Genomic DNA, 20,625 nt, shown 5'->3' on the forward strand with positions numbered 1-20,625 from the left:
ATGCATCACCTCCTCCCGCTCTGCCTGCAGCCTGCCTCTGCAGGATTGCAACCCGCGGCACTCACAGCTTGCTCCGTCTCTCACCACCCTCCCTTTTAGCCAGGAACAAAGACGGGAGGCTTCGCAGCAGAACGGCCACACCAGCTGGGGAGGGTTTATCCATCCTGGCCCATATGTGCTGAAATACCCAGACATATTGGGGTTGTGTTTAAAGGAACAGGCCCAGCTTTCACACACAAAGTCGTCGCTTTCCCGAAGAGAGCGTGAAGTTATACCTCAGGCCTTTGCAAAAAGGATTTTTAACAAAGCCTCAAAAAGGCAGAATATTTAAAGCAAGAGGTATAGAAGTAGGGTTTTAAGAGTATATCACATATCCAAGGGAAATATTTGTGTTCCTAGCTAAGGCTAAAGTAGGGAGAATAACGATAAAGCAACTCCTTATATCAGCCCCATGCTGTGCAGAAGCACCTCCACTACACAGTGGCTTATGGCAGCTGAAGCACAGTTTGGGTGGTAAGAAGGAGCTTGCCTTGGACCTACCATGGAGAACTTCCCTGGATTTCTCTGCAGAACCCTGTTTTGGCTTTCCTGTCAGCTCTTGCTCTGATGAAGTTAACATAAAGAAGCTGCAGCTACACTGGATTAATTCCAAGCATTTGGTAAGCGGAGACAAATCTCACTGATGCAAGGGGAACTGATGGTTCCTCCCAGCATGTGAATCAGAGCAACCATTTTAGTGCACATTGCTTATTTTGAGTAACTCTTAAACTACATCTCCTTTGTGTAGGATATACTATTTAATACAGGTGAAAAATGAGGCATGAATGATAACACGACATCATCTGTCACAGCCTGGGCAACCCCAACACAGGATGAACTGGGAATGAACAGAAAAACACAAAGGTGTGCAGAAAGGCTGTATTTCCAGGTGTAGTTAGTAAAAACAGTGGTCTGAAAGTGAAAGAGCAGCAAGTGGGTATCTCAGAGGAAAAGTAGCAGCATCTTGGGCTGAAATGGAAGGGGCTGGGACACCCAGGCTGGCTCTGCCCCCTGCCCCACAGGGGAGCACTCAGGCACAGCCCCATGAAGCTTTCACTCCTCAGGTTGTGTTCTTGTATGCCTATGGCACTGCCTTGGGCACCTGAGAGAGCCCTGTGAGAAAAAGAAACAGCTGTTTATTTGGAAAGAGGTTCAATTTAATGAACCAGAGCTATGATACAACACATAGGGGACATGGAAAGCAAACAACCATCCTCCCTGGCAGATAGCAGCCACATCCTGGATGCTTTCTCAGTTTTAGGACATGCTCTTTCTCTCCCCAGGCAGCATTTCAAGCATTAAGGACCAGGGTGGGTAATGCAGGCTGGAAAGGCTCTTCCCACAGAAGATCAGTGCTTCTTACTCTGTATTAGTGTAAAACAGGGCAACTGAGGTGCAGAGAGGTTGAAGTGACTCACCTGGCATCACTCAGCACGATAATGACACAACCAAAATGCACCCCACAGATCCCGAATGCTGGGCCAGCACACTGCTGTTCCCTTGGCCAGGCAGTCTTCTCCCTGGGGATTAAGCCTCTCCCCTGGACACCCATCAGGGCACAATACCGCTGCAGACTAACAAGGATTGCAAAGCAACTCACTGATCTTTGTATTGCAGCAGAGCTCTCTACTTGGATACTTTTTAGTGCTCTTAGGAGATCCCCCTCTTAAAACTGCATGTGAAGACTTCCATTAACATTACCATGCTGCTCCCTGAGGTGTGGGTGGCACAGCACCCACAGTGGTAGCAGTCACTCTGGAATGGCACCCATTCCTTAAAACACTCAAGAGTGAGAATCATACTGGATATAAATATTTGATCCAAAGGCCTATATAAGTATATGCACAAGGGAGTCAGTCTATTGAGACAACTGGTTTTGAGCAATGTCTGCAGAGAAACAAGGACGTCCAAGGCTCAGCCTGCAGTTCCTGAGGTCAGGAATATCCTGCTAAAAGACAAAACAGGAATCTTCTTCAATTCCTGCAGCTCTAAGATATCTACCCATATCTTCATTGAACGCAGAAGAGCCACAGATTAATACAAATGGCCTTCTTCTGCAGGAATTTATTATAGTCTTCATCAAGTCTTCATCGAGACGACCAGCATATGTGTTTTCCTGATAGCTCCAGGGAAGTTTTTCCAGGGAAGTTTCCTGAAAAGACAAAAGGTTTGCAGTGTGTCACGTTAAAAAGGACAACTGATGGCTTACAGCAAGCCTCCCTCCTCCCCTCAGAGTGCTGCACAGGACATTCTCCACCAATGTGACACCCTCTGGGTAGAACTGACCCTTCCTAAGAGCTGCATTTCTTTTCCAAAGCCCAGATCAAATCCCTGCTGCAGGACCTGGCCACTCACTCAGAGGGAACGGAACAAAACCAGAGTGTATTGGAAGGGACCTTAAAGCTCATCCAGTTCCAACCCCTGCCACGGGCAGGGACACCTTCCACTAGAGCAGGTTGCTCCAAGCCCCTGTGTCCAACCTGGCCTTGAACACTGCCAGGGATGGGGCAGCCACAGCTTCTCTGGGCACCCTGTGCCAGCGCCTCAGCACTGCTGATTATTCCCCCCCACTTCAGATGGTTGTTGCTGCACCTAAACACCAGTGCAAAGAAAACTTGATTCTGGGAGGGTCACAGCAAATAAACTATTTCTTCTCTCCTAATACCAGTGACTTATCTGTCCTTACTCTCCATTCACTGCTCATGGCTAGAGCTCTCTTCTAGTATGTTAGCACCAACTTCCCAGCAGTAATTTCTCCCAGCTGACCCATTTTTAAACTTCTTAAGTTGTTTTCCCCTCTGTAGAATTATTTTCCCTGCCAAAGCCATGGGATGAGGGCATACCCTCTCAGTGGTCTTACATTTTGAGCAGTCTTTTTCATTTCCATTTGGTCCCAAAGTTGCCTGTGTTCTGCATGGAATTGGTGGTTGAAAATTACTTCCCTCAGAACTGAGGATTCATTGCAGGGAGGATATAGAAAGAATTATTTATGCTGAGGGAATGAATCCCAGTGCATTTTTAGTCTCTCAGATGAATCATTTTTTTGTATCTCTGATAGTGGATGTGCCTCATACATTATGTTCCATGTATGGCTTCAGTGAGTTGGGATTGGGTATAGGGAAAAGTACTTGTGACTTAGGCACCCCCTCAGCTGCTCTATGGGAGGTAATTGCCTCTGGTGACATGGCTTAAATACCCTTTGCAGGACAGGGCTGTCTCCAGAGCATGAAGAGGTCTTGAAATTCAATCAGTGAAGGGCAAGAAACCTACCTGACCCTGTCAACACTGTCTGCCCTGTGTGTACATCTCTCCCTTTCTTCTCTTCTCTTAGCAGGTTTGTTATATTCCAACCCTGACTCATGCATCCTTCCTTTTAGGATTATGCATCTGTCTGTCTCGGTATTTCACTCTGCTGCCTGTCACCACCACATCTGAGCACCTTCTGCTCCTAATTAATAGGAGCAGGGGAGTCACTGCTGGATCTAACATTTCTCATGGGATCAGAGCTGTGCTTGGAGCAGAGCCGGCTTCTTTCGGTTTTGGTCAAGGGAGATGGGACTGAAAGAGACTTGGGAATGGGAGAGGCAACAGACTTGGGACTTAGGACTTGGGAATAGAAGAGGTGCACTGGGAAGTGGCTCTCAAAGGAGAAGGTTCTGCAGCATTTATTAGTGACAAATCTGGAGAGGAACTTTTTACAAGGGCATGTAGTGACACGACAAGGGGGAAATAAACTAGAAGAGGTTTAGATTAGACATTAGGAGGAATCAGCAGTGACTATGAATCAGTGGGTCCATCCCAACAGAGCAGCAACAGAGCAAAGAGGGACAAGCAGCAATCAACGGTCACTTCCCCAAAATTCTTCAGACCAGCAGCAGAGTAAGAATATGTACCAGATTTAAGAACAGCAGCTACTGGATCACAAAATAGCCTCAATGACTGGCAAAGAATTAAGATCACGCAGAGGCTCATCCAGCACACAGAACCCTCACACAAACATGCTTCATAACCATTTATTTACCTGGCTTAGGACATAAAATATTCTGATGTTCCAGAATCGAGCCAGATCCTGGAGAAGAGGTTTCAGATAAATTTTGTCATAGGTAGGGAAGCAGCAAACAAGAGTTACAAAGGTTTCATCCTCTTCATCATCTGTTATGGACTGGAGGATGGGAAGCATCGGTGCGAGGCCGGTACCAGCTGCCAGCATGAGGAGTTCTCCATGCTAACAACAGAACAGAGAAGTGTGGATGAGCTGTGGTGACTGGAAATGGATGTGCTCATGGTCAGCTCCTCCTGCTGCTGCACTGGTAAAGGGTCCCTTAAGAGAGAACACACCAGAAGGTCAGGAACTGGTAAATGCAAATCTCAGACTGTATTTTTCTGCAAAGGATTACAGACAGCACTTCCAGGGTCCACATATCCAATCTAACAAAACTGGATTTTACCCAAATATAATATTTTATCCTAACTTTAGCCTTGATTTCAATTATAGTTCAGTTTCAAGTCTGCACTACACTTTGCTGACCCACTGTGCATTGTTTTCCCACTGGAAATGCTCCCTGCGTTTATCTTGGATGCTGCAAAGTACAACCCTGAACGTTCTCTGGACGAAATGGTTTCTTCTCCATCCTGATCCACGTATCTTCCTGGTGCATTATCTCACTTCTCTCAAAGAGCTACCAGCAGCACATAGTGCTTCCCACCCACAAGTGGGGACATTCGGTCTACTCAGGACAGGGATGTTCAGGCAGGAAGGTGCAGTGAGTAGAAGGACAGAAGATTCCCAGAACTCTTCCCTGCTGTCAGCCAGTGCTTCAATGCCAGAACTGGGACTTAAGGCCCTGTTGAGCCCTCAGAGGCTGCTTGTGTTCTGTTTTGACTGGGCAGTTTAATGCGAATGGATCTGATCTGCCTGAATCTGAGCCCTATTCTACTGGCACCAAATAGAGATAAAAGAAAATTTTACTACAAGACTAATATTCAGGACCTAGGTTATAATTTCTAAACAATAAACAGTTCTTCTGTTCTTCCACAGCAAGTTGTTTTAAAGATTGCTGAGGTGCTTTGCAAACTGCCTGTACACAGATCACCCAGACAGCCCCTGCACACAGCCACTTCGAGGTATGATTGACACGTTCTGTCCCAAATTATCTGGAAGCTTTTAAGAAGAGAAGGGAACAGTAGCCTAAACCAGCAAGGAGAGTATTTCAGGAAGCAGAACACAATTGCTCTGCATGGAACTCAGCCACTGGGATTTTATAGCCTTATTTTTGTTGGAGGGAGGGGAAGAAAACCCAAGGCTTTGGGATCTTAATGATCAGCATTTTAATTCTGCTCCGCATTTGAAAAGTTATAATTAAGTAACTGAGCTAGTATGTGTGAGAACGCTTCCCCTGAAACTGGATCTGCCTCTCTTTGCAGGGAGCCTGGTATCAGGCTGGGATCAACACTCGCAGAGCAGCTGCGTGACGTGACACCTCACTGGAGCTGCTACAGTTCAGGGAATACCCAAGACATAAAAAGATCAACGCTTCCCCTTCGCTTGTGCCCAGGCACAAACCAGCAACGTGGTTCCAACAAGGGAAAAACCATCCACACCCATGGCTGGTGCAAAGTAAGTTCCCTTTGTTAAACACGTCAGGAGCTTCTAATACAAGTGATGAGCAGATGCTAATGTCTCCCATCCACGTCCCTCTCCTCTTCCTTCTTAAATAGTCTGCAGTTCAATAAGGTGTACTTTCTCCAACTGACTGCTAATGCTGTAGCACTCTATAGTAACCCAGGAAGTCCCTAAAATAATCATGAAAACAGTAATCAAATTGATGTCTTCCCCTTAGAGTATTAAACAAAGCTAGCTGCCACATCCTCCGTCTCTTAGGGAACTAACCTTATTAGGTCGATATGGGAACCCTCCAAATGGCCCACGCCAAAAGACCATGTCTCCTTTTTTCCATGTTTTTATGTATTGTGACATTAGCCCAGCTTCATAGCACTAATAAAAAGCATTGCACAAAAGAAAAGAATAATTATACTCCGTTGGAAAGTTTCCCAGCTTAAAGTCAATTATAAAGTTATCTACATTTAAACAAGAAGGGGACAAAAAAACATTTCATGGGTTTAAGAAAGAAAGCAAGATCATTCTGTTTGAAAAATAACTCAAAGTTATACCCAAAACAAAGACATTTAAATTAAATCATATTGGATCCATTCCAGCTTGACTATAATATAAACACAACCCACTCTCATGCAGCCTGAATTTCCAAAATTGGAAAAAGCTTATCAGAGTTCTTGCTTACAAAGCACACGGAGAAGAGTGTCTTGAATGCAAAGCACAGTCCAAGCCTTCAAGTGTTCTCCAAATCTCAGAGCATGGGGTCTGGAAATGCCCTCTGGATACTGTTAGTTATATAAACACTGCATAGCTCTTGCTTTATTTCAGTCTCTCAGATGCTGTGTTGATACAATTAGTGCCCCAAAGTCAGGTTCCTCATTTATAAAACTCCTGTTTTCAGAAGGATGCTAAGGGATGCCTTCACATTTTCAAAAATAAGATATGTTAATATGGGCTTCATGCAAGAAAAATCTTAGCAAAAAACTGCCTTTCTTTCTGTCAGGCACAAAGAATATTATCTGGGCTTTTGCCTGCAGGAATGGCAACCTCACTCACGACTGATGAGAAAAGGTGGGTGCTTGCTAGAAACGGAGAAGCAAGGAGAGGCTGGAAAAGGAAGGGCTCATCCAAGCAGTCTTGTAGCTATCTGCTATATGTCTGTCTATGTCCTATACGTATGACCACTTTATGGTTAATGAGAGCAAATGGGAGCAAAAGAATGGCCACAATCTATGGGATCTGGCTGGAGAACAAGGGCTGGTCCAAACAGCAAGAGCAGATAAGCTCAACATCAGACAACTTGTCTCGCACAGAGGTGATGCCACTGATAAGCCTGAGGAAGAGCAAGACAACCCGAGGTGATGAGATGGGATGTGATATAAGCCTTCAAAGACTCCAGCCTGTACAAAAGCAGCATATTTTGGGGTATTTTTCTGCATGCACATTGGAGAGAAGCCCAGCTCCACACCCCAGGGCCTTGGCTGGCCACCAAGCTGCACTGCAGGCAAACAAAATCGGTCAACCACAAAGCAGCTAAAAAGTGAGTGAGTGAGCAAGCATGTGCTTGTGCTTGCAAGCAGTGTTAGCTAATAAAGAACAGAGATGCTCCTCCCCTCCTAACAACCTCACTTCAACAAAATACCTGAAGTATTAACAACTATTAGCACCAGCTGTTACATTGAAAAGGTAAATGCGCAACATACACGCAGGCTCTGAGTTACTATCAGAAACATTTCTGTTCAGAGGGCTCTGGTCAGGTAGTAATTCTCACACCAAGAGTGTGCAGCTGCATCAAAGGAGTAGTATTTTAGATCTACCTTCTTCAAATACATATGGAAACCCAAGGCAAGAGCAGAAAACTCAGCCCCACTTACGGGCTATTCCCAACGGACTGGGGTAATGGAAACCACACCAATCCTTCTTTCCCCCAAATTATTCCCAAAAATTGAAGTGAGAAGTGATTGAGTGGGTTTAAAAATGCATTTTTTTTCTAAATAACAAGAAAAAGAAATAATTATGTCCTGGGGGAAAACTTCTACACCCAGTTTTACATGGAGAGAAACCCTAACATTATAAAATCACTCAAAAAGAGGGTTATGCTCTGTAAATGGCAACTCCCTCACTCTTAACTGTAGTATCACAAATGCAGTGCTGTAATAACAGGAGACAGAAGGGTTTGAACAGTGCTTGGATTGCAGAGTAATAATAATAATATAGTACTTTCCAAAATTGCCTGAATAGTGTGAAATATACCACAACCTACAGAACGAGTTACAAAAATGGCTGCTTTACACTGGGTGTTACCAACCTTTTTTGTCACTGCCAGAGAGTAACTATAGCTCCTTTTGGGATGAAAGGTTCTATATAAAGCAAAGGTATCATTACAATCATTACTATTATTATTGAAATGCAAAACCTGTGAGTAATAAGCAAGTATATGTGAAATTTCACAGTCATCCTGTGAACGTATCCTATTAATGCAACTCAAATGCAACACTTCCCTACCACACACCAATTGCCACAAGAATGGTGAAATGACCCTCCCACAGGTGTCCTATAGAAGCTGGAGGCTTTTGTAAAGAACAGCATTTATGCTCGAACGTACAATGCATAATAACCCCCCCCAAAAAGTGAAATCCTGGAAGACACGCAGAGGACAAGTGGCCATTCTCTACAAGCCACTTGGGATAGCCAGCAGTCTGAATTTCACACCTATACTGAAGCCTGGGTCTGTCCTGAGGAATCACTAGTGACACACAAACGCGGGATTGGAACAGTGTTCTTCAATTGGATGTTTGCCACACCAAGTAATCATTTATGAGAGCCCTGCAGGCTTTATCCAGACAAATTTCCAGTCAACTTCTCCTACAAAATCCTTTTGAACTCAACCAGCATTTTGTGGTGGCCTCCAGAAGGGCCAGGACACTTGTCCAAAATGAGGCTCTGCCACCTCATCCCGCCTGATGCCACCTCTCTGCCTCATGGGCCACTGCAGGCAGCTCCAGAGCCCCACCTGCAAAACAGAAACTGCTGCCTACTGTCTATCGACATTCCTAACCAAACTGACACTTCTGAGGACTGCTCTTATAGTAAAATAGAGGGGCAAGGGGGAAAGGGCTGGCACTTCCCAAAATCAGAGATTCAATGGGGCTGACAACTGGGTGCAATTTCCAAGACAAATTGGAAAGGCAAAATGAAGTCAGGGAAGTGGAATGGGCGCCTCTTTCCACGCTGGCAGCGGCAGGGCTCCCAAGAGGCTCTCCCAAGTGCTTTAACAGGGCTTATGCTGCATAGCGCTTGTTTGTGTGTCACCTTCCTCTGCTTTCAGTTTTGTGGAGGAAACTGCAGTTTTTATCAGCAAAGCACAACTGCTTCAAAACACCACAGAAACAGTCCACGAGGGATTTGGGAGAGTCTCACTTGAAGCGCCAACAGCAGCTTGGTTCCTAAAGAAAACACAGTTCCCAGCACCTTAGACTCTAATCCATATTGTACAGGCTTACTTACTTTGATTAAAACTTCAAAGTAACCTTCTGCATTCCCTGGGCTAATCGGAGTATAGGCTCGCTGGACCTCCAAACCATTCACCACTCCTCTGAGAAGAGAAACACAGGAACCCACTGTGACTGGGGTCACTGGTGTTACCAAACTTCTGCAGCTCTCTGGGGACGCAAGGAAGCAGCAGGTCCTCTTCCCAGCGGCCAAGCCTGTGCACAGATGCAACACATTCCCCTTCCAGAGGTAAAAATCCACGGGCAACATAATGGCTAAATGTACCTTTTGTCTTCCCCAGCAGTATCACACACTCAGCTCTTGGACACAACACTGGAAGGATGTTTGAGCCATTTCTGACCAAAGATGCAAGAGTGGCAACAGGGAGAGAAAATGCTTTCACAGCTAAATTTGCTATTGCTTTTGGGCTCGGGTCTACTGTCTGTGCTCAGGCAGCAGCTGGTAATCAAACAATGAAAGCCAGGGCACAGCCTTGACCTGAGGTCTTGTCAATATACACTGTATTTTCCTGTAAGTCTTCTCTTCGCATAGAATATATCCACCCTGCTCTTTACTGCTGACCAGGGGAATTGATTGAAGCAACCAAAGCTTTTCCTCAGCTCCACTATGAGAGATGGCTGAGGGCAGAAGCGTGTTCTTTCAGCACCAGCCAGCTGCATACATCAGCTGTTAACGTACAAATAACGTCAAGAGATACAGATCAATGGCATCATAACAGGACTTTTTCTATCTGGCAGTGATCACCACAGATGGCTGCGAGAGACATAAACTCTTCCCAGGTGGCCCCTTTCTGGCAAGCAATGAACTACACAGGAGAGTTGTTTTGCTAGGAATCAGTCAGGAAATGCCTGGATGCTGGGAGTTACGTCCTGGGTGCTGAGTTACCCCAAGATATGAGGCCTGAAATACCAAGCTGTGGGGTGAGTGCAGCTCCTTGCCTTCATTCCAACACAACGGAACAAATCATCTGTTGTAACACCTATTCTTTTGACTCTTTTTTTCCTGCAAATGGATTTTCTTAATCACAGCTAGTTCTTTCTGGCCCACCGACGCAAGGATAATGCTGAAGAAAACTACAGCTTTGGAATGGCTTTTACCATAAAATTAGCAGAGCTAGCGAGCTCACGAGTTCTTTCATCTGTGTCGTTGTGGAGGTATAGAAATCATGATTTGCCTGCTATGACGCCTTTGTCTACTGACAAAAAGCTCTGCGTTAGGTTACATAATGCAGACTGTTTAACTAGCACAGGGAACAATACCTTAACACGATATGTTGTCCTAAACTCAAGCGCAGGCTGCTATTTCCCGGTAATTCAAATCTGTACTGGTAGGTGTCCTCTGTTAGCTGCTCCACTGAGCTTATGTTGAATGCAGTAAATGTATCTGGATTCAGCTCTGAATTATTGCTCTGCAAGAACAACAATAAATAATTACTCGGTTAGATGGTGTCTTTTATTATTTCATTTTTCTCTGGAAGCAAACGTGTGTGCTAATTTAGTGCTGGAGATACTCAGGACTCCAGAAGAATGCGTATTAACCGCCGGGGCCCAGTGCAAATCTCAGCTCTCTGCTGATTCATTATCATGTTCTGCAGTATGCACTTTGGGATCTTGCATTTCCCCCCTCCCCCCCCCTTTTTAAATTACATTTTTTACACCTCACAGCAAGGTCATCCTATTCTGACTCACTGCAATCCTCTTCTCATGTTTGGGAAGAGAAACAATACTGCTAAAAGAGCTGAGCGCTGCTTTGGGGGCAACTTTGAAGCCAAAGTGACCACTGTGAGTCGGAAATACTGTCGGCTCTTTCAACACCGATCATTTTTGCTTGACCCAGCATAGGTAACCTTAGGTAAAAGGGCACTGACAAGATAAAACTACACGCTGAAGACAACTCCTCCACCACACACATGCAGCTTTCTTTTCATTCTCAAAATGCCAGTCGAAAAATCAGGAAGAGATGAGAAAGGTCAGGAAAAGAGAGCTGGGAGGAAGCTGTCCGAGAGGAGAAGCTGCAGATCCAGGGCTGTAACGCGACACCAGGGAGAAGTCGACACTTGGAAAATCACATTACAGCAGGGAGAGAGCAGGCAAGGGGGAGGGTGGCTGCGAAGCAGAGTTTGGGGAATTGCGTTTACAGCCTTCTCTTAAGGCGCCGCTTTAATCCATTGCTGCATCCCTCACCACAACCCCACACCCTAACAAGCACCATCAAAGCACAGGCTCTAAGATGTGACACAGAGGAATTGACCTGCTCCTTCTTTTCCATGAGAAGGCTTTTGTCTTGCTTTGCTTTGGCCCTCTCCCATTGTGCAAGCTCCTTCTCATACACATCATAGATGCAGGGTTTGCAGCCGCCGCCGCAGCACTGGGATGGAGAAGGTTCCTGGGGTTTGAGAGCCAGCCAGTCGTGCTCATTTCCACTCATTGTCTGCAAAACACAAGCCCTGCATCAAAAACCAGCACGATGAAGAGTGGCACGTGCTCATCAGCGAGCATTATTTGGAGGAGGACTGAGAAAATCTCTCTTAAGCTATCTCAGGGGACTCAGAAAAACCTGCAAGCCAACCTAGTGCCTGCAATGCTCCATTTTAGCTCAAGCACTCACTGCCTCTGCATTGTCCAGTGCAGGAATGACAGATATCGCAGCCACCAGCCCAGAGCTGCACAACAAACCCCAGCCCAACCTCAGGCTCTGCTTCCCAGCCAAAGCTACTGCCAGCACCAGGCACACACTTACTCCTGCTTGTTCTGCTGTGGTGATTTCCTACAAAAGAGTGGCTTGTTCATCCAGAATGGAAGCATCTTAAAAGTCTGCAGCTTGGTCCATTGGAACAAATGATGAACTCCAGCCACCGGGATAGAGCACAGGTTTAAAACGGGGAAGGGCAATGAGCTGGAAGTGTGGTTTAAGGCAAGAGACTGGATGCAAATATGGTAAAGTCAAAGGTAAACAAATGAACACTCAGTTATGAGCAGATCTGAGCCTGGCTTTAAATGCAGACATGTAGGAAACGGGTGTCCCTGTCTGTGGCAGGGGGTTGGAAGTGGATGATCTCTAAGGTCCCTTCCAGCCCAACCCATTCTTTACCCCTCACCACTTCCCTCGCTTCAGAGCAAGCTGTACCCACCAAATGCTCCTCAAACCAAAACCGTGACCTCTCGGGGCTCTGCTATTTTTACACAACAGTTGGCTCCGCACTGCTCCCAACCCATTTGTATCCCTGAAACACAAGGAGGTGCACAGGAAATTACAAAGCCACGGGTGAGGAAGCTGAGGAGAGACCACTTAACACTTAGCGCAGCTTCATTTTCAAGGTGAACTAATTAACCAACACTCACCCCTGCAACATAAACACGCTTGTTCTAACGTTACAGGGGGAGAACAGACCCAGACACGCCAGAGGTCCTGCTCCCCACAGCGGCCGCCGCTTCCGTGCCCTGGTGCGGGGCCCTCAGCGCCCACATGGGTACGACGAGACCCCGGCCAGGCTCCGGGCACTCACGGTGCATACCCAGGACCCGCTCCAGCCCTGCCCGCCCCGGGGCACCGGAGCCCGACCCAGAACCCCCTCACACCCCATCGCCCTGCCCGCCTAGGGCCTGTCCCTCAACTGCCCCCCCTTCACAGGAGAGGAGGCGCCTTTCCCCGCCCGCCCGGCCGCCCCCTGCCTTACCAACATGGCCCCTGCCCTTCACCCGCTGCTCCGCCCCGCACTTTGCCGACCGTCCCTTACCGTGGGGCGGCCGCCCGCCATTGGCCGCCGCCGCCGTCAGTCACCCCGTGAGGAGCCCGCCCGCCCGCCCACCGCGGTCCCGCCGTGCCGTGCGGGCCAAGATGGCGGCGGACGGGCGCTGAGGCGGCGCAGCGGTGGGATGGCGGCGGCGGGGCCGATGGCGCTGGGGCGGGCGGCGGCGAAGGGCCGCGGCACCCTCGCCCTGACCCGCGGCGTGCTCACCCGCGCCGGGCCGCCTCGTCCCCGCGGGCCGCTGCCGCGCACGCCTTGGACCACTCGAGGTCCGCCGCCGGACGTGCTGGCCCGGGCTGTGGAGCGGCGGCCGGTGCGGGAGCAGGTGGAGCTGGACACCATCACGTACGCGGGGCGGCAGCACTTCATGCCCGGCCTGGCCCGGCCGCGCTTCCCGCCCTGGGACCGCGGCTGGCACGACCCGTGGCACTCTCCGGGGCCGCGCTATGAGGATATGCCGCTCCGCAAGGACCGCAGCTGCTTCATCTGCCACCAGGGCGTCCGCATGCTGGAAGGTACCGGCCCGGCCGCCCTCCTCCGGGCTCCCCAGCGTGTTGAAGCACTTTCCCTTCCCCACCAGCCAGGGTTTCACCTCCCATAGTGTCTAAAACACGCACGGGGAGTTGCCTGCCTGTGTGCTGCCCTAACCACGTTTCCAGCAGCCTCATTAACACATGTTGTCTTGGTTATTGTTCAAAGGGGTTCGGCAGGCGCAGTGGCTCACCAAGACGAAGCTGGTGGAAGGTTTGCCTCCATGCGTGCAGAGCATCGTTGAGAACCCGGCTCACCAGCTCGAGGAGCACGAGGAGGAGGTGAAGCGTGCGGTGTCGCGCGCAAGGCTCTGGAACACAACGGAAGTTGCTCCCAGGAGAGAACAGTATTGGTAAGTCTGCAGTCATAGGGAAAACCTGATGGTAGAATAAGCTGGTCCTCAAGCAGGTAACTTAAGGACCAGAGGTCTTAATGCTACCAAGGAAGTTCACACATAGATCTAGTGTTGATTCGCTTATCATGCAAAACTGTTAGACCCTTTGTATCAAGTGGTCAACTTGCAGAACAAACAAAACAACCACCAAACAAAAAAACTCCAGCCCAATTCTGTACATTGACAGTAGGACCGATGTAAACACACGCTCTACATTAAAGCTTCTTTCAGGCCAAGGTCTATGTTTCAGCTTGAGATCGACTTCTAGCTGATGCAGAATGTCAGTTTTTAAACAAGTAACGGTAAGCATTACCTCTGCCAACTTGGAACACGACTGGTGTGTGGGATAATAATCTGAAGTCTGTGTTAACTGTTTAGAAATGTTACACTATTACATGCTTAACATACAGTAATGTCACAGCATTCATGTCCCAGAAGCATCTGCCCACCATGATCACATTTTTTATATAACCCTTTTCTTTCTCTTCCTCATTCTAAAGCCCCGTACTGTTTGAAGACTTGATACATATATGTCGGTTAATGTCTGCAAAGTATCCTTCTCTGACTAAAAGAATGTTGGCTAGAAACTACAGGATAGCAGCTACATGGGAAAGAGGTTAGTTGCTGCTATGGGGGAAGCATTTAGTGCTTTTCATTAACCTAAGCGGGGTAACAAAGCTGCTAGCTCTAAGGCTGAGGGCTTGGAGAAAAATGAAACAATTTATGGAACCAAGTATTTCTTCCAGTTTTAAACAGTGCTGTAAGCATGGGCAGCCTTGGATGATGGCAGGTTACTTGCCCTGAGGAGATTATTTGGGTGTTAGGCAATATGAACAAGATGGTGGGAGAAGGGAACCAGTGTGTTAGAGCTGTTTATTTTTGTGTTCAAAATCTGTACTGTTGTTTTTCTAAGTATGTTTAGTTCAGAAATTAACACCAGCAGTTAACATTTTAGAAGAACGATGAGTTTGGAGGTGAGGGGGAGAGAGTGAGCCTTGCAGACCTGCAGCTTGCTAGAATGCTGCTGCCCAAAAGGAAGCATACGTCTTTCCCTAATCTTATTTCAGCAGTGTTTGAATGTAGCCTAATTTCCCTCCCCAGAATCTGTTCTCCTTCAGGTCCGTGGCCTGAATGGAATACTTATGAACTCTATGGCTCCAATACCACCAGTAGCCTCCAAGGAGGAGGTGCTAGCCACTGAAGAACATGTTCTGGAGACCTTTTATCCCATCTCTCCTACCATTGATCTTCAGGAAGTGATTGTGTACGAAGAGCTCAATGACACAGGTAAAACTAGCCATCAATGATAATTTACTGTCAGACTTAGTGTTTAGGTTATTCTGGAGGGCGAGGGCCTTTCTGTGAGACAGCCATGGGTAGGGAATGTGTGGGAATGAGGATCTGGGCACAGGAACAAAGAAATCATGGCAAATTGCCTGAGCAGTTCCTGAAGATACGGGAGAAAACATTGGCTGTGTAGCCTCTTACTGAGCCATTTCTGACATGATTATCTGCCATTTAGGTTTTAAAGATGGTTATCCGTACTCTCACCCTCACACTCTGTTCTTCCTGGAATCGCCCAACACTCGTCCTCGCAGATTCAGACCAGAGCAGCTTCGTGCCAAGATGCTGATGTTTGCTTTTGGCAACGCACTGGCAAAGGCCAGGATGCTCTATGGGGTACGTATGAGAGACTGCTGCTGACTTGCTAGGCCTGTGTTCTTTCTCTAGCAGAAAGAGTCATGAAATTCCCTTGCTGTGGCATGTTCCAGTAGTGTTGAGATGCAGAGGTCTAACTCTAAACCTTCAGGTATGGTTATTGGTGCCTGCTGAGCCAGAAAACCATCGCTCAGCGGTGAGTGTCTTCATGAGGTAACACGCATTCGAGTGGTAATGGGTAGTAACCAGGGAGTAAGTTCAACTGTAAAACTAACCCATCCCATAGCTCAATGTATGTAAATTGATACTTCATTACTGGCTGAGTGAGGAATTTTAATTGAAATACAGAATCTACATTCAAAACTAGTTTGACTAGAGTAATTTTCTGGGCAAGGTAACAATACATTTATTAAAATTTTGGCTTTAAACCAAGTTGAAGGTGCAGAATCAGCAAGTACTCATTCAATTTCTGTAGTAACTGGCTTTTTAAATGTTCTCTTCCCCTCTTCCTTCTTTCCTAGAATGATCCCAAGGTTTTGGAGCAGCCAATAGTGGTGCAAAGCATTGGCACAGATGGCCAGGTCTTCCAGTTCATGGTGTTCCAGTTAAACACAACAGACCTTGTCTCTAGTGATGGCATAAAAAATCTAGTCTGGATTGACTCTAATCAGAAGCTCTATGAAAGTGCCCTGTGTATTCCCACAGTCAAGAAGAGAGTTGTTTTGGTAAGGAAAACTTTGGAAATGGTCCTGGAAATACCAGACTGGTTTTTGTTGGAAGGGACCTTAAAGCTCATCCAGTTCCAACCCCCTGCCACAGGCAGGGACACCTTCCACTAGAGCAGGTTGCTCCAAGCCCCTGTGTCCAACCTGGCCTTGAACACTGCCAGGGATGGGGCAGCCACAGCTTCTCTGGGCACCCTGTGCCAGCGCCTCAGCACCCTCACAGGGAAGAGCTTCTGCCTCAGAGCTCATGTCAATCTCCCTTCTGGCAGGTTAAAGCCATTCCCCTTGTCCTGTCCCTACAGGCCCTTGTCCAAAGCCCCTCTCCAGGTTTCCTGTAGCCCCTTTAGGCACTGGAGCTGCTCTAAGGTCTCCCCTTCAGGAGCCTTCTCTTCTCCAGGCTGCCCCAGCCCAGCTCTCTCAGCCTGGCTCCAGAGCAGAGCTGCTCCAGCCCTCGCAGCAGCTCCGTGGCCTCCTTGCTTGAGCAGCTCCAAGTCCCTCTTGTGTTGGGGGCCCCAGAGCTGGACAGAGGACTGCAGTGGGGGTCTCAGGAGAGCAGAGTAGAGGGGGCAGATCCCCTCCCTCAGCCTGCTGGTCATGCTCATTTTGATGCAGCCCATCAGTCCTACCCTTCCCTCTCTGCTGGAGGTTTGAGAGCTGCTGTGCAGGTTTTAAACCAGGTGAAAGGACCCAACAGAGGCACTGGCCTCATTCTTACTTAAGCAGGTGTTACTGACAGGGAGTATTTGTAGTGCTGATGTGCCACATAGTGTGCAAGCCACATGCCAAGCTTAATACGAGCTACGTGAAGATAGCCCCATCTGTAATCTACCATCTCATAATAGACTTGTTTAAAATAAGCTCGTGCTCTGATGAAGGAAGTGCTTACATGCAACTGTCAGCTTCACTGTAGCACAGCGCTGTCAGCCCTGGTTATGCTGGGAGGGTGTCTCCATTTGATGGGCAAAGGGGTTTTGCCATCTGAGGTTTCTATCAGTGGAAGTCGCCACACACAAACCCATCTGGGGAGGGAGAGCACCCGTTTGGAAGCTACCACATCTGAAGTCTTACTCAAGCATGTTTAAAGCCGTTGTTTGTCTACATTAATCACTTCACTGCAAACTGAGCATCCATGCCTTTCTCCCTGCAGAAGCCCGCTGGAATATATGGCTTTCAGCCAGACACATTCAAGAAGTTTCTGGCACTGTATCTGCATGGAACTGTGTGAAATTCAGCTCCAATGAAAATACTTCACCAACTGTACCTGCTGCTTCCCTTTGCCAGAACCAGCACATAATTAAAGAACGGTGGATTAATTTTACTTTCAAAAATAAATTATATTGTTACTGAAAGTAAATCTCCTTTTTTTTTTTTTAAACCAAGTTGTGCATGAAAAACGTTTCATTTTAGGGGCTCACCTCCAGATTTGGGTTAGAGTCATCAAATGCTTCCTCCTGCACTCTTCCACCGTTGCCTAGGAAGAACATAAGCCAGTCATTATTCCTCTGCGCAGGGTCTGCTCTCAGTGTGCTGCTGCACAGAGCCAGACTCAAACCTATTTTCCGAGGTTGCTTTGAGTACCTCTGAATGCAGTGTATGGAGAAGAGACTTCCAAAGCTTCAAGGGGGGAGCCTGAGACACAAGCCTTTGTCATTCTGCCTGGCTTTTTACTTTGTTTTACTCCTGGCTGCTTTGGGATGTGTCCTGCTGCCCTGCGCTTAGTTCCCAAAGCACTTAATCGGTGAGATGGCTTTGTTGGATCTATAGAACCACGGTTCTTTTATCCCCCAATCCTGGATGAAGGGACCTATCTATCCATTTTGGGAAAGGGGTGTAGAACGTAGCGTGAAACTTTGGTGCCTGGTAGCTGGTATTTGCTGCTAAAAATACAAAGGAAGAATTTCTTCCTGCCACACAGAGTTAACTGAGCAGGAAGCGTATTCTTTTTAAGATGGGGGGATTAGTGTGGTTTGCTGTAAAATGAAAGCTAAATTAGCTCCAGCCAAATGTAGAATGTTTTGCAGTTCTGCACCGCTACCCTCCAGCACATGGGAAGGAATAGGACAGCCTGTGCTATTTTAAGGTGTGGAAAGAGCATATTTCCAAGAAATTCATCTCACTTCGCAGCATCCTGTGTCAGAGACTGGTCTGTGCTTTGTGATCTTCTCTGACCATCTGGATGAACACCCCAGTTGTGTGTTCCAGTCTCAATCCATCTCTATTCAACCTGCTCTATTCCTGCAGGTTTCAGAAAACAAGGTTTTTCACTACTCCAATCTAAGATCAACACTTGGACCCAGTAATTTGGGGTGCATCGGCTGCAGGTTAAATTAACGAATCCCTCAGTAGTTAGGAGAGAAGGCTCAAAAGAGCCATAATAATGCACTGATCTAAATCACGTTAATTCTGCCTGCTCAAGGGATCCCTAATTCAAATTATCGCTTTGAATCTGCTCAGATCTGTAATTTGCACCAGTTATTTAGAAATATATTTTAATACACTTGTGGAGACTGTTTGGTGCTTGTTCCTCAGGCTGTTGGCTCTCTGCTGTGCCACACAGACCCTGCAGAACAGCGCTAGGACTGTTCCCTCACAGCATCCCCTCACCTTTCCAGCTTTGGGTCATTCCTGGTCTTGGGTGAAGCCCTGCAGAGCAGGCAGCCACAGCATTAGCATTCCTGAGCAGGGTGGTTTCACTGAGGAAGCCTGGTAGAAGAGTGGCTGTGGGGAAATGGCACACCTCACACGCTTCTAGGGATGTGGGAATCCGTGAAGATGGTCTACATGGAAAGAGCCAAAGCCCTTTTAGATGCTTTTACCTCTTGACAAAGATATCTCTATTAGGACAGGCCATAGAAGAGGAGAAACCAAGTGGAGTCCTGGTGTCTCCAAGACTGAGCAAAGCACGAGCACAGGGAAAGATGGATGGAGGCAGAACAAAGGCAGTTTTGAGAAGTGGCAGAAGCAATAAGACATGGGATAGTCAGCAGAGGAATGAGGCTTCAACAGGTTACAAGAGGCATCAGGAAGCCATTTGAGATGAGGAGACCGTACACAAGCACATGAGACCTCAACCCTGGTTTGCTCAGGACACAGCTGATCTCACCTGCAGCAAGGGAGGAGGCAGTTACTCACATGTTGCTGGAAGGAGCAGCAGATCCTTGTGCTTGGTAAGCTCCTCTAAGGTCCAGGAGAAGAACTGAAGGAGGGCAGAGTGGGGCTCCCAGCTTGGCACCTGGGAAGGATCCTCAGGTTGGTCCATCGAAGGATGCAGGTACAAGGCCCATGAACCAGGCAGCAACTACCACAGCCAGCCATGTTCACATGTATGGTGTCCTGCTGGCCTTCCTAAGCATGCTGCGTGTGGTTCATTCCTCCAGTGTGACCTGCTGGAATTGACCCAGCTGAAGAAGATGGGACCAAGAGCAGAGCAACAGGTGACAAAGGCACATCTGGGTTGGCATCAATAAGTTATAAAGGCTCATCAGCAGATGAATGGCATTACCTCATCACGGACCAAGAGCCAGGCATTAACTTTTAATGAGCTGCAGCCAGGGAAGGAGAACATGCAAGAACAGGGCAGCAGGAGTCAGAGATGAAGACTGGTGGTGCCTGTCTGGCCAGAGGAGAGCTCTGCAGCCCCAAGTGCAGGATCTGGTCCCCAGCCTGCCCAGGGGATGATGGAGCACGGTGTTCCATCGCTCCACACTACTCCGGGTGCAAAACCTGACTCCACGGGCTGCCCTCATTGTGCCAGCAAGCACACGCTGTGCTCAGACTGGAGCCCCTGGTTCTTCAGATCCTCCTCCTGCATTTAATTTAATGAAAACTAATGGGGGAGACAATTATCCCTAAGGTTGGGCTCGGGAGGCATTTAGAGGAGGGAACTTGGCAGTTTCTCATGGTGATGTTTAATAAGATTAGCCTGTAACCCAGGAAGAACCAATGGGAAGGTCTTTCCTATGCCCTGCAATAAACCCACCACATGCAGTGATGCTGCCTGTTGCTCCTGGTGGCTGAGCAGGGCCTGGATGGGCAGGAATGGCCTCAGAAAGCCTGAGGGCCTCATCAGCATCACTAATTACACTTGGGGTCATGTTTCCAAATGACAGAGAATGATCACACGTTACTTTGTGCAAAGCCCTGAGGGATGGGATTGCCTGGACCAAAACCCACACTGGGGCATGGCTGCAGACCCTGCACCAGGATGCCAGTGGTGCTAAACCTGCACAGGCAGCAAAGGGTGCAGACACACCGAGCTCCTCGGCCCCACCATTAATTACATGCTAATGAGCTCTGCAGGCACGATGATGTTTCTGGGTGGTTCCCAACACTTTGCCTCCTCACCCTTCTGCTCCACCAGCATCCGTGACTGCATGCTCTTGGAATTGCAGCAGTGACGTGG

At 47.8% G+C, this 20,625-nt stretch overlaps 2 protein-coding genes across 6 annotated transcripts; one reads left to right on the forward strand and one right to left on the reverse strand.

The window, feature by feature from the left end:
• Nucleotides 1-904: 904 nt before the first annotated feature.
• On the reverse strand, nucleotides 905-12,879 carry LOC115611303 (NADH-cytochrome b5 reductase-like). Of its 5 annotated transcripts, none has more exons than XR_003992533.1 (8): nucleotides 12,843-12,879; nucleotides 11,417-11,596; nucleotides 10,426-10,574; nucleotides 9,161-9,248; nucleotides 5,930-6,034; nucleotides 4,061-4,264; nucleotides 1,458-2,191; nucleotides 905-1,152 (listed from the first exon to the last, which is right to left on the reverse strand). XR_003992533.1 is itself a non-coding variant. In XM_030494022.1 (8 exons), exons 3-8 carry the CDS (start codon nucleotides 11,591-11,593, stop codon nucleotides 1,988-1,990), a joined length of 927 nt encoding a protein of 308 aa, XP_030349882.1. In that variant the 5' UTR covers nucleotides 11,594-11,596; nucleotides 11,906-12,389; nucleotides 12,508-12,715; the 3' UTR covers nucleotides 905-1,987. The 5 variants fall into 5 exon arrangements, 4 of the variants coding, with proteins under 4 accessions (XP_030349882.1, XP_030349880.1, XP_030349881.1 ...); XM_030494022.1 differs by lacking the exon at nucleotides 12,843-12,879 and adding exons at nucleotides 11,906-12,389; nucleotides 12,508-12,715 and having other exon boundaries at nucleotides 905-2,191; XM_030494020.1 differs by having other exon boundaries at nucleotides 905-2,191.
• Nucleotides 12,880-12,955: 76 nt separating this feature from the next.
• MRPL37 (mitochondrial ribosomal protein L37) lies at nucleotides 12,956-17,572 on the forward strand. The gene is made up of 7 exons (XM_030494024.1): nucleotides 12,956-13,429; nucleotides 13,614-13,797; nucleotides 14,340-14,455; nucleotides 14,941-15,126; nucleotides 15,362-15,519; nucleotides 16,020-16,223; nucleotides 17,371-17,572. The coding sequence occupies exons 1-7, from the start codon at nucleotides 13,042-13,044 to the stop codon at nucleotides 17,446-17,448; spliced, it is 1,314 nt and encodes a 437-aa protein (XP_030349884.1). The 5' UTR covers nucleotides 12,956-13,041; the 3' UTR covers nucleotides 17,449-17,572.
• The last annotated feature ends 3,053 nt before the right edge of the window (nucleotides 17,573-20,625 follow it).

The sequence above is a fragment of the Strigops habroptila genome, chromosome 8 (assembly GCF_004027225.2).
Source record: "Strigops habroptila isolate Jane chromosome 8, bStrHab1.2.pri, whole genome shotgun sequence".
Lineage (NCBI taxonomy): Eukaryota > Metazoa > Chordata > Aves > Psittaciformes > Psittacidae > Strigops > Strigops habroptila.

Excerpts from the sequence above, each read along its gene's own strand:
- MRPL37 (XM_030494024.1), top strand. The coding sequence starts at position 13,042 with ATGGCGGCGGCGGGGCCGATGGCGCTGGGGCGGGCGGCGGCGAAGGGC. Across the intron at positions 13,430-13,613 it reads GGGCGTCCGCATGCTGGAAG|GGGTTCGGCAGGCGCAGTGG; the intron begins GTACCGGCCCGG and ends TATTGTTCAAAG. Across the intron at positions 15,520-16,019 it reads AGGCCAGGATGCTCTATGGG|AATGATCCCAAGGTTTTGGA; the intron begins GTACGTATGAGA and ends CTTCTTTCCTAG.
- LOC115611303 (XM_030494020.1), bottom strand. Across the intron at positions 6,035-9,160 it reads ACTTTGAAGTTTTAATCAAA|TGCTATGAAGCTGGGCTAAT; the intron begins GTAAGTAAGCCT and ends GCTTTTTATTAG. Across the intron at positions 2,192-4,060 it reads TATTTTATGTCCTAAGCCAG|GAAACTTCCCTGGAAAAACT; the intron begins GTAAATAAATGG and ends TTGTCTTTTCAG.